Consider the following 13,070-nt stretch of genomic DNA (forward strand, 5'->3'; position numbering starts at 1 on the left):
GATTTGCAGATAAAAGGCAGTGTTAATGTATTTTCACAGCTGCTCTGGATTCAGACAAACCGCCGCTGTAACCGAAGCTGCAATCAAATCTGTCGTATATTCTAATGTGCAGCAGGAAAACTTACGAGCTTTTCACTGCACAGGCTACTTTCTGCGGATTAAACTACAAAATTCAGACCCAGATCTTTTTAGCAGCTTTACCGGAAAATAACTTTGCCACAGTGTCTACGCAGCAGTGGTTTCAGAAAGGATGCAGTCCTTCCACCAACGCTTCACCTTAAGATGTACAGATTGTACGATAGTGCCAATGAGGACAGAAAATTAGTGCAATCTTTGTTTTTCCAATGATTGCATGTGTTGAGAAACATCAAAAACTCGACCGACTGATACACAGTACTTCCTCACTTTGTTCACCACACTGAATAAAGAAGTACATTCAAAGTTTTGCAGAAATTTATTAATAACAACAACAAAAAAAACCCCATCAAATTGTATGATTCTTGGCTTTTGTCTAATAAACTGAAAGAAGCATTATTTTCTTTCAGTTTATTTTTAGTCCTTTCAGCTTTGTGACAGTCCTGAAGTTGCAAATGATGCCAGATACACAGATTGCGTTGAAAAGTGGGATTGGAGGCTTTGCATTTGCACTGACAAACTCGACTGTGCCGGTCTTGCAGAAACCCGTTTTCTCAGGTGGTGTTTCTGTTGTAGCAAACTGGCAGCAAGTGTGTACGTGTCTGCCAGCTTGGATGTTTGATGAAAGGAGTTCTCATTAATGCAGAGAAAACACACACATACAGTTTTTGTTGTGTGCATCTAAAACAGCTCACTGGACACTTTATTAGGTACATCTACTCAACTACTACGTGCAAATAGCTAATCAGCTAACCACATCTCAGCAACTCAGTGCATTTAGGCATGATCAAGATGACCTGCCTAAATTTAAACTGAGCATCAGAATGGGAGAGAAAAGGGACTTTGAGTGACTTTGAACATTAAACAGTTGTTGGTGGGCTGTCTGCCTTTCAGAAACTGCTGATCTACTGGGATTTTCCCCACACACCCATCTCTAGGGTTTACAGAAAATATTTTCTCTTCTTAAAAGCAAAAAAGAAAATATCAAGTGAGCGGCATTTTCTCTGGGTGAAAACAGCTTGTTGATGCCTGCAGACAATGGCCTGCTGCTGGAAACTGCTAGAAAGGCAACAGTAACTCAAATAACCTCTTGTTACAATCAAGGTATGCACAAGAGCATCTCTGAACAGAGCCAACTCACACCTTGAAGCAGATGGGCTACACCACACCGGGTGACACTCCTGTCAGCTAAGATCAGGAAACTAACAATGACCACGACAAGAAGATATCTGAGATCAAATGGTCACCAGCTGCTCTCAATCCAACTGGGCACCTTTGGGACGTTGTGGAACAGGAGACGCACATCATTAATGCATGCAGCAACTGTGTGATGCTGTCTCGTCGATATGGACAGAAATCTCTGAGCATTTTTCGAGGGCTTTGTTTAATCTTTGCCGTGCAGGATTAAAGCAGTTGCCCAGCAAGTGGGACCTAACAAAGTAACCAGTGAGTGTGTACCTTTGGAAGAATCCCTCCCCCAGAAACTCAGGCTCATTTCTACCTGTAGCTGTTTCTTAACACGTTCGTTCTTCTGCGCCTCAGTGATTCGTTCCTCCTCGCTGCGGTGGCTGGTGACGCCGTCGCTGAGAAGCTCGGCACTGGCCTCGGCGTTCGTTTCATCCTGCTCGTCGTTTTCTGGCGCCGGTGGAGATGTCATGGCCGTCTTAAGTTCTTCCCTGGTCTTCTCCAGGTCCTCTTGTGCTGACAGAGCCTGGAAAGAAGATACATGCATACTTAGAAAGAGTAATGACAACCACACAAACACACAGACACACAAACACAGGCATTACTTTGTGTTGCCATTCTGTTGCTTCCTCTTCTTTTTTTCTCTTTGCGTCCTCAAGCAGAGCAATTTTGGCAGTGAATTCTGCTAACTCAGCAGCCTGTGGAAAATAATAACACATCCAAGCAAAAACTTATCACAAACATAACTGACATTTCAAGCACACAATGCTATTTGCAATGCAAAATAATATGAAGCAGAAATAATGATGCAATATTTTAGGGAAAGGATGGTTCTGGTGGAGAAACACAGCCTTTGCTACATGGTTACAATTTTTTTTTACATTATGTATTTATTTATAAAAAAAAAATTTCTAAATGTGAATAAAAGAGGAAAATGATGAATAATCACTGAACTGGTCAAACATGAATCTATAACAAAAAACTGTTATGTGGTTTTTCACAGATCTGGTGGCATCTACACCTGCACCACAGCACCAGTATAAATGAATGAATATCCACGTGCGTGTGCAGGTACCAGTTGTTCCTGGGTCTTCATCTGGTCAGCGGCCTGCTGAGCCAGCGCTGTCTTGGCCTCCTCCGCCACCTGCCTCTCCCTCTCCAGCCGCTCTGCTTCTTCCTTCGCCCGCTTCCTCTCCTGCTCCAACTCTAGCGCTCTGCGGGTCTGCTCCTCCAGCTCTGCAGGCACACGCATATCAGCGTCTCAATATGCATCGCTAACATGCAGTGACCACAGTTTCAGATTTGTTTTTTAGAGTTTTTGTTTTCTATTCAGTTCAGTTTCCAGAGTGGATTTGATCGTGTCAGTTTAGCCCCTTTTTGCTCTCAGATTATTTCGTTTTTATGTGGTCCAGGGTTAGTTTTAGTGTTTTAAATGGAATAAGATAAGATAAGATAACCTTTATTAGTCCCACATGTGGGAAATTTGTTGGATCACCTCTCAGCTTATGCAGGCATCTAAAGTCTTAATACAGAAATCCATTTATTTAAAAAAAAAAAAAAAAAAAAACTGAAGTCAAAATGAGTTAACTAAAATGTTTCTCACATCTACTTTTAAGCTTTACTTGCAACCCTGGATGTAAAGTTGTCAACAAATATAAAGTTTTTTAAATAACATGTATTTTTAATGATGAACCGAAAACATTTTATGTTTACCCGGTAAAAAAAAAAATCCAAGTTAAAGAACTGCAGCAGACCAATATTTTCAAACGTCACGTCACGAGTTCTTTAAAATATGTTTATTTTTCATTTTTTAAACTTCCACATTTGTACCTGTACAGTCCAGATACAGAGTGGTGAATCCAACGCTTCAAGCATTTCTTAGATTAAAAACACTCCAGGTGTGAATTGTTCTTAATCTTCTGGGATCGGCGCCAGTACAGCCTGCTGCTGCCTGCGGTCTGCACTGCAGCTTCTATGTTATGCAAATTCAGAGAATTAGTAATAAGATGATGAACCACAGATGCTGATCCGTCTTAGATAGCAGTTCCCAAATGTTAAACATCAGCCAAGTAACGCAAACTTGTGGGTAGGTGTGCAGATTATCAGATTAGATACACTTCACAATAACCCTCACTTCAGGATGGGAAACTGCATTTGACCTCCAGGGAAAGAAAAACAGCTCCCTGTTCAGTGATTAAAACATTATTACCAAATGTCTCTTATCAGTTCAGTACTGAAACCACAATTAAAGTTATGTGTGAAATGACATAAATAAATATAAATTATGTCACTATAAAAGACTTGTGGCTACAAACATGTAATGACTCCCAGGACTAAAGGAAATATCTACGTCTCACAGGCTGACGAACAGAGGACGTGCAGAACGAGGTGAGAGTGACCGGTCGGTTTGTTTTTACCTGGCTACATCAGATGATCTGATATCGTCGAGTTGGTGTTGTTCCCACATCATCATAATAAATATTGTTCCAGGTTCAACACTGCAAGTGACCAATCACATTGTTGTGACGTAATACTAAGGAAATGTCCAAATATAATTATGCTCGACTCTAATCTGCTACTATGTGTCTTTTACACAGCTGGAACTGCAGCTGCTAGACCACAGCTTAGAAAGTTGATCAGACTGTCACCAAGAGTACCTGTTAAATCAATCAAATTAATTTCACTTTGATGTGCCAACAAACTCTCCTCTGACTGTGGGTCAGCAAGCTTTATAGTTTAAATGCATACACTTTTTTACGTTATGTTATCTAAGTTCTCTGTGATCTAAATCACCAGATCTTTTGCCTGATCTGCAGCAGTCTGAAATTTTAGTGTTTTCTGTTCTCTAAAGTTTTTTAATCACCATTTTACCATCTTCATCTGTGATTGGTGTAGGAGGTGAAAGGCCCCCCTTTAATGCGAGCGTGCACAGAGCCTGAGACAGAGAGCTAAACAGAGAAAGCTGATAACCATCACCATGACAGCAGTTATCTCCGAGTGGGGCTTAGGTTTTGCTGAGCCAGCTAAAGCAAACAAAGCCCAGCCGTAATACTTCCTTGAGCTTCGTTTGTAGTACACCCCACTGTCACACACGCGCACGCACACACTAGTGAAGTGGGTGGAGACGTACCTTTCTGAGCTCTCTGAGTTTGCTCTTCGATCTGCCTCAGCCTCTCGATCAGCTCTTCCTTCTCTCGCTCTATTCGCTCCTTCTCTTTCTCTGCAAGCTCTCGCTTTTTCTTCTCATTCTCCAGCTGTGCCCTGTCCAGACCACAAAGAAAGCAAACGTCACATGATTGTGTACCGACAAAACTCAAGAGGAAGGTTTTAAAGGTTTGTGTTGAGTCTGGCTCCCTGCTGCTGTGTCTCCAGCTTCATATCAATTAACCATTTAACCCAGTTTCCCACAGAAAGCTGTGGTTCCTTTGTTCATGTGAACCCGCTGACACACACAAAAAAACATGTTTTTTCAGGCACTGCGTGCACACTCAGATCGACTGACTACTCAGCTTACATCATTCTTGCAATATTATGCCAAATTTACCTGTTTATCCATAACAACCACATAATATTGGCACACACAGACTGAAGATGATAAAACAATATGTTTTAGAATCACTTACAAAAAAACAAAAAAAACAAACAAACCCTTATGTAGTCAATAAAAGACACTTTTACCAATTTGTTAAGTAAAACTAAATCTACCCACACACACAAAAATTCAGCACAAAGTGAAACCAATGCTGGACACATTGATGGCATTTATAAAAATCGCCACATCACCTGCTACCAAATAGAAATATGTGGAAATTTACAGTTAACAGAAAAAAGTAAAGTTCAGCCTTATGATTTTCTTCAAAGCAGCACTGCCCCCTAGTGGCCAGAAAGGGTTACTAGCGTACTGTCACTTACAGTGGGGCAAAAAAGTATTTAGTCAGCCACCGATTGTGCAAGTTCCCCCACTTAAAATGATGACAGAGGTCAGTAATTTGCACCAGAGGTACACTTCAACTGTGAGAGACAGAATGTGAAAAAAAAAATCCATGAATTCACATGGTAGGATTTGTAAAGAATTTATTGGTAAATCAGGGTGGAAAATAAGTATTTGGTCACCTCAAACAAGGAAAATCTCTGGCTCTCACAGACCTGTAACGTCTTCTGTAAGAAGCTTTTCTGTCCCCCACTCGTTACCTGTATGAATGGCACCTGTTTGAACTCATCATCTGTATAAAAGACACCTGTCCACAGCCTCAAACAGTCAGACTCCAAACTCCGCCATGGCCAAGACCAAAGAGCTTTCGAAGGACACCAGGAAAAGTATTGTAGACCTGCACCAGACTGGGAAGAGTGAATCTACAATAGGCAAGCAGCTTGGTGTGGAAAAAATCAACTGTGGGAGCAATCATCAGAAAATGGAAGACATACAAGACCACTGATAATCTCCCTCGATCTGGGGCTCCACGCAAGATCTCATCCCGTGGGGTCAAAATGATCATGAGAACGGTGAGCAAAGATCCCAGAACCACACGGGGGCACCTGGTGAATGACCTGCAGAGAGCTGGGACCAAAGTAACAAAGGTCACCATCAGTAACACACTACAACGGCAGGGAATCAAATCCCGCAGTGCCAGACGTGTTGCGCTGCTGAAGCCAGTGCATGTCCAGGCCCGTCTGAAGTTTGCCAGAGAGCACATGGATGATACAGCAGAGGATTGGGAGAATGTCATGTGGTCAGATGAAACCAAAGTAGAACTTTTTGGTATAAACTCAACTCGTCGTGTTTGGAGGAAGAAGAATACTGAGTTGCATCCCAAGAACACCATACCTACTGTGAAGCATGGGGGTGGAAACATCATGCTATGGGGCTGTTTTTCTGCCAAGGGGACAGGACGACTGATCCGTGTTAAGGACAGAATGAATGGGGCCATGTATCGTGAGATTTTGAGCCAAAACCTCCTTCCATCAGTGAGAACTTTGAAGATGAAACGAGGCTGGGTCTTCCAACATGACAATGATCCAAAACACACCGCCCGGGCAACAAAGGAGTGGCTCCGTAAGAAGCATTTGAAAGTCCTGGAGTGGCCTAGCCAGTCTCCAGACCTCAACCCCATAGAAAATCTGTGGCGGGAGTTGAAAGTCTGTGTTGCTCGGCGACAGCCCCAAAACATCACTGCTCTCGAGAAGATCTGCATGGAGGAATGGGCCAAAATACCAGCTACTGTGTGTGCAAACCTGGTAAAGACCTATAGTAAACGTTTGACCTCTGTTATTGCCAACAAAGGTTATGTTACAAAGTATTGAGTTGTATTTTTGTTATTGACCAAATACTTATTTTCCACCCTGATTTACGAATAAATTCTTTACAAATCCTACCATGTGGATTCATGGATTTTTCTTTCACATTCTGTCTCTCACAGTTGAAGTGTACCTCTGGTGCAAATTACTGACTTCTGTCATCATTTTAGGTGGGGGAACTTGCACAATCGGTGGCTGACTAAATACTTTTTTGCCCCACTGTATGTAGTTGTCATACAAAGTGTGCAGTACTAGGAGAAATACAGGATAGACTGGTGGGAAATGACTACCATTTAAAACTGCTGGTATGTATTTAGATATAAACTTCATGCAATATATCCATTAATAGGTCTTTTTGCGCCGTACCTCTCCATCTGCTTGTGGTGCTTCTCCTCCCTGGCCTGAGCCTTCATCTGCTGCACCTCAATAGTATCAGGCTTCCTCCTCCTCATGTACAGCTCGTGGTTTCCCATACACAACGCCAGGATACGCTTGTTGATCCTCAACCGTGGGGCGTAGAACACAAAGTCCTGGAGGAAGCCGGCATAAGAAAGGTTAGTAAGTAAAAATTTTATTCTTCTGTGGGGGGGAAAAAAAACAAAACATTAAACCGTGTATGAATTCATCAGCACTTACTGGAGCCTTCTTGTCAATGGGCTTGATGACAAACTTCTTGTCATTGAAGGAAATGTTTCTGATCTCGCTCCAGGGGAAACCGATCTTTGGTGACAACCTGAGGCAGCAGAGAGAGATTTTACTCCACTTAAATAAACGCACGAGCTGGTAAACATAAAACTTCAAAACAACAGTGGCTTTCAGACGATGGGTGCCCATTAAAATCCTGGTTTTGTTTCAACAATCAGTTGTGTACCACTGTTCACAACCATTAGAGGGAAATAATGTCAGTGCATCCCAGACCTCATTTACATACTCGGACTAAATATCAAAAAAGTGTTAGAAGGTGGATTTAACGATTTAAACAAACGACTGAATTACGTTTTCTTGTGTAATTAAGTTCTAAATCAGCGGTCTCCAACCTTTTTTGCGCCACGGACCGGTTTATGCCCAACAATATTTTCACGGACCGGCCTTTAAGGTGTCGTGGATAAATGCAACAAAATAAAACTAGTACCGGTACCGAAAAAGAAGATTTATTCATAACACACGTGAAAAGACCCAGGAAAACTGAGTTAACGATAACAAAATAACGCTGAAAACCGATAAAAACCCTGAAAATCATACATTTCACACCTGAGCCTCAACTCTCGCGGCCCGATACCAAACGACTCACGGACCGGGGGTTGGGGACCGCTGTTCTAAACCGCATTAGTGTATGTATGCCAGCCATCAATCTCTGTTCCACTTTTTCCCCAAATGAAACCGAGCAGCTGTCTAACAAAACGTCTCTTTTTGTTCCATTTTGCTCCTTCTTTGGTTAAAATGACGTATTGGTTTTCATCCGCTACATGAATGATTTCGTCAAACAAATACTGAGCTGAGTCCCTGATCACAAGAAACAATGACGATATCCACGAATAACACAACAAGTACACATCCATGCAAATGTGTAGATTTATTACTTGTCTTCATGCTCGTAGATGTTGAGTCCCAGGGCGTCGACCCCGAGCCACAGCTCTGTGCCCTTCTTGTTTTTAATTTCAAAGTAGTTGACGCCATACATCTCCAAGTCCTGAGCGATCTTCAGATACTCCATCATCGCGTCCTCCCTGCACACACAATAGGAGAAAACAGTTAGCAGAGAAACATGCAGGAGCCAGTGAATGAAACTTTCCATGCAAAATAATATGAAACCATAACCATGAAACTTTCACAATACACTCACCTGAGCATGCTTCTGTGCTCCTCGTGCCACGTCTGTATTCTGTCCTCCCACTGCTCCTTTGTCAAATTGTGCTGCTCCAGAACTCTACAGGACACGCCGAGGAGAAAAGGACACAAGAGACACAACACAAGAGTTAACAGTGAAAACAATAACACAACAAGCACTCCTGGGCTTTTAATCATGCTAAAATGTACACATTTTTACTCTTAACAAAGAGAGACTCTGGAATCAGATATTTCATTAGACCCACGTGGAGTAGCATATTATGTCTACTGATTTTACCTCTGTGGCAGTAGCCGGTCAGATGCCAGGTAGCCAGGCTTGTGAATATCGTTGTTATAGTCTCCGTATTTGGCCTGAACGGCATACGAGGCCAGCAGCACGGCTGTCTCTGGAGGACAGTAGTTCTCATCATTCAGAATGGCCTCCTTTACCTGCTCAGAGGACACGTATAAGCAAAAACACACAAGCGTCAAGATCTTCTGACTCCATGATTCATGGGTAAAAAAGAAAATTCTGTTTTTCCAGCAGAACTGAGTTGAACTAAAATAGTAATGCAGTCCAAAGATGTTTTAAAATACATTTATATCATTAATTAGTAATTCCTTTCACACTCTGGCTTTCTCCCATCTGTCTTGTCCCTCTCTGTTTAACCCCAACAGATGGCTACGCCTCCCTGAGCCTGGTTCTGCTGGAGGTTTTGTCCTGTTAAAGGGGAGTTTTTCCTTCCCGCTGTTGCCAAGGGCTTGTTCATATGGGGTCATCTGATTGTTAGGGTGTCTCGTAGGGTTTGTAACCTACAACATAAAGCGCCTTGAGCAGACTGCTGTTGTGTTTTGGCGCTACAAGCCAAATCATCTTTGGCAGATGTCAGCCAATGCAAAGCATTCCATCTTAAGTCCAAAGAAGGAATTTCTGAGTTAGTCGGACTTCCAACTCAGAAGTTGGTGATCCCCCACCAACCCTAACTTAACAGTCCAAATGGCGGCAGTGTATGTAAACATTTGTGACTTGTAACCTACACTACTACATATGTGTGTTTGAGACATAAGCCAAAATAAATAAATAAATTAAATAAGCCATATGCAGAACACTGGCCATGCATGTGCCTCATTAATGGCTCTACCTTTACCTTTGCTAAGCACTGAAACAAACCTTGTTTATTCTTCCTTTTCTGACATTCCTAATGAATGTGCTGAACTTGGGGGTAATGTCACTTCCCAGTTCCGCCTTCCAACTTACGATGCAAATGGAACACAGGACTCTGTTGCGGACACGGAAACATCACAGCTGAGCAATCATTCCTGTTTCACCTGGATGGAAGCACACTGCCTAGGCTGCATGAACAGTTGGTGCATTGTAAAGTGTAGTCTCGAAAAACTGGCAGGCAAGTGCACCTCAGGTGGCGGACTACAAGGACGCTTCAAAGAAGCATAACGGGAATCACTGCTCACCCGTGGTGTCTCCAGCTGTCCGCGCCCACAACAGAGTATAATTGAGGCCTTTTACTCATATATCAGAAAACTGGAGGTGACAACAGTCAGTGGGTGGGCTATAGTTAAATGAATGTAGAGGAATTACAGGGATTTTCACTAAACAGCAGGATTCAGAGAATAGTGTTTCTGTCAATATTATTCTGCAGCGGGGGATGCACATTAAACATGGTTATTAAAACAAAAACAAAACCCCCCAATTTAGCTGACAGACATTGGCAATGCAGATAGGGAAATAAATAATGATTTAAAACTCCAGGAAAAGTATTTCAGCTCGTCATCAAACCACCTTTCAATATTATATTTAATAAATGTAAGCCAGCGGCAACCATACGTACTCTTTTATTTGCTGATATGTTGATCCATCTACTGCCAATAATTGATGTAGAAAGCAAATATACCGGTAAGCATGATCTATACTAACCACAATAGCCACATTATATGACACCAGCTCAAAAAAGGTGTAATTATTGTCTTAGATAAGAAAGGCTCTTTACAGCTGTAAATCCAGCTCAGTTTTCATGCAGGTTTACCCCGTACATGAGCTTGGCAGCCTGAGCAGTTCACAGTACCTGCAGGAAGAAAAGTTTCTGTGTGATCTCCTGGATGAGCTCCTCAGAAACATCCTCAGGGAAGAACTTTGCTCTGAACTTGAACTGCAGCGGATTCTCCTTCTTGACATCCTGCTGGGTCACCTGGAAGGAACACCCGAACACAAGCCTTCATCATCTGCCCTTTACAAAGTGCATGGGACATGAAAGTCCTGAGAAAACTAAACTGAAAATACATTAAAAACAGATCTCAGTGTTCATGGTCCATCCTCTACGTCGTTTTATAAAGTATTAACAACAGGATGATGAATGTTTACCATTTACAAGGAGTCATAAGATTAAAATGTTTTCTTAATGTGAGAATAAATTCAGTTGTTACAAAGAATATAAACATAAGCATGCTTAAGCTATGCTGAGGGATGGATTTCTTCCTGTGTTTTGAGCAGCCTCTCACCTTCTTATTGAGCTTGAGCCACGTCACGTAGCCTTTGCTGTCTGTGTACTGCAGGCCGAAGAACCAGACCTCCCTCAGACCGACTGTTTTCACCACCTGAAACCACAAATATATCTTATGTTTTCCACTTCCTCTTCAAAAAGTCTCAAAATTTCCCCGACACCTGTAGTCAGTATGACTGTTGTCTGTACTTGCAGTTTCAGTTCTTTCAGGATTTGAGACCACAAATTGTACGCACTGCGTCAGATAAAGTAAAAGTGCTCTGTCATCTCACTGGTATCATGTACTGACAGCAATCTTACCAAATCGATGCATCATTAAAAAGTGAAACTGAATATTTTCCCCTCGTCTTTCCTCCCTGTTCTCAAACACAATTCTCTGTTTGTCATTCACAAACTATTGTCTCACATACACACACAGAGAGGAAGCGTGAGAAAGAGACACAGATGATCCCAGAGGGGATTGTAGACACTCTCTCAGATGTTAAGGTGATTTACACAGTCAATACCACGCCACTTCTACCATGTAATTAACTCTTTCTCACGCACAGAGAATAATAGAGATGCTGACATAAACAAGCTAAATACCCATGTCGCATGCACGCACAACTGCGAAAGCCCCCACAATCGCCCATCCAAAAAAAAAAAAAAAAAAAAAACCACACCGTTGCGATGGTAACGGTACAATCAATTACATTTGCAAACACACACACATACGCCTACACAGAGCGGGCCTCCAGTGGGACTGCGGTACGAGGAGACAGCTATGTGGATAAGAGACTTCAGGATGAGAGGGGAGGAATGATGAGTGTAGCAGAGACGGGGAAAGGCGATCAAGCTGCCTGGACCTCTGAGCAGGACTCTCATACTTTCAGGCTAGATAAAAACATTTGCTCACACAGGCAGTTTTACAAGCGAGTGTGATCATCACCCATCACAGGCTTACATGTTTGGGTTAGTTTGTCTGAAAAGCTTTTCCATCATGATGTGGCCTTTTATCATCCTGTGTGTGTGTGTTTGAGTGAGCCATTTATAGTGAGCTCTGCAGCCTCTTTATCAATGAAGCCCTCACTTCATTCATGCGAATCTGGATCACTGCGAAGGAATCAGGACATGCAGCACAGTTTTTCCCCTGTGCTGCATGTCATTTGCCTTTGCCTCCGTTTGCCTTCTGGACATGTGACTTCCTGTACTGTAGGTAACATAGCCAGGCTGCATTTAAGGGATCACAGGATTATAAAGGATGCAGAAGAAATATAGCTCCTGAAGCACGTCAGTTGTTGCTATGCATATCAATCGCACTTTATATGACGGATGGTTTAAAAAGAACTACATCCGAGTCCTACAAAAAGACAACCATGTCAGCATCTCCATGACCGAGGTTGGTACAGACAATCTTTATCAGCTGATCGCCTCTGACAGTTCTGCTGCCTGCAGCGAGGACTATAATACTGCACAGTACTACAGTGTGTAGACTGGTGTGCTTCATGGAGCACTGTAGTGAGATGTTGCCACACTCCTGGACCACAGTGTGGCTTCAGGACTTCTTGTGGATGTTAATTTGAAATGTGGAGGGACTGTACTAGCTGTAATTGAGAGGTGGTCTAACATGAAGTAATGTCCTTTTAGATGTTGGAATGCATTCATATCCTCATGAGGGAATTTGCTGTCATTATGGGTCCAATCCAGTCTGAATCATCACACTGTTTGGATTCCTCTGTGGAATGACTGTGGCTCTGGATATTTAGTGGATCCAGACCACGCTCTGCACCATTTACAACAAGCAGCTGAACACTTTGTCTAACATTCATTTCAGCTCCGCTGCCACAGCAACAGATACAAAGTCTTTTCCACTTTAAACCTGTTTTTTTTTTTTGAAGATCACAAAAAGGCTCATTTTTAATAGTTTTTAAAAAAATAAATAAAATAAAATACATTTTTAGTACCAGTTGAGGTTTGGTTTTCTTTTTATTGTGCAAAGTTGTTTTTCCACACTTTGGTTACTGTAACACTGTAATTTTCAAACTTTTGGGATATTTCTTCTTATTAACAAAAAAAAAAAAAAAAAAAGTTTAGAAATATCACCAAAACAAATCCATCAAATAAAGATTAAGG

At 42.0% G+C, this 13,070-nt stretch overlaps 1 protein-coding gene across 4 annotated transcripts in view; it reads right to left on the reverse strand.

The window, feature by feature from the left end:
* Window positions 1-13,070, reverse strand: part of LOC146556230 (radixin) — a 48,164-nt gene that overhangs the window by 2,114 nt on the left and 32,980 nt on the right. For all 4 annotated transcript variants that reach the window (XM_085248497.1, XM_085248499.1, XM_085248495.1 and 1 more), the window contains exons 4-14: window positions 10,957-11,052; window positions 10,524-10,646; window positions 8,741-8,892; window positions 8,459-8,542; window positions 8,196-8,342; window positions 7,252-7,348; window positions 6,982-7,145; window positions 4,451-4,581; window positions 2,396-2,556; window positions 1,926-2,018; window positions 1,637-1,846 (exon numbers count right to left, since the gene is read on the reverse strand). In XM_085248497.1, coding sequence (XP_085104623.1) covers window positions 1,637-1,846; window positions 1,926-2,018; window positions 2,396-2,556; window positions 4,451-4,581; window positions 6,982-7,145; window positions 7,252-7,348; window positions 8,196-8,342; window positions 8,459-8,542; window positions 8,741-8,892; window positions 10,524-10,646; window positions 10,957-11,052 — 1,458 coding nt within the window. The remainder of the gene's footprint in view (window positions 1-1,636; window positions 1,847-1,925; window positions 2,019-2,395; window positions 2,557-4,450; window positions 4,582-6,981; window positions 7,146-7,251; window positions 7,349-8,195; window positions 8,343-8,458; window positions 8,543-8,740; window positions 8,893-10,523; window positions 10,647-10,956; window positions 11,053-13,070) is intronic.

This window comes from Mchenga conophoros, linkage group LG16 (genome assembly GCF_057382185.1).
Source record: "Mchenga conophoros isolate Kocher_MC1m ecotype Shallow Benthic linkage group LG16, M_conophoros_male_GT1.1, whole genome shotgun sequence".
Lineage (NCBI taxonomy): Eukaryota > Metazoa > Chordata > Actinopteri > Cichliformes > Cichlidae > Mchenga > Mchenga conophoros.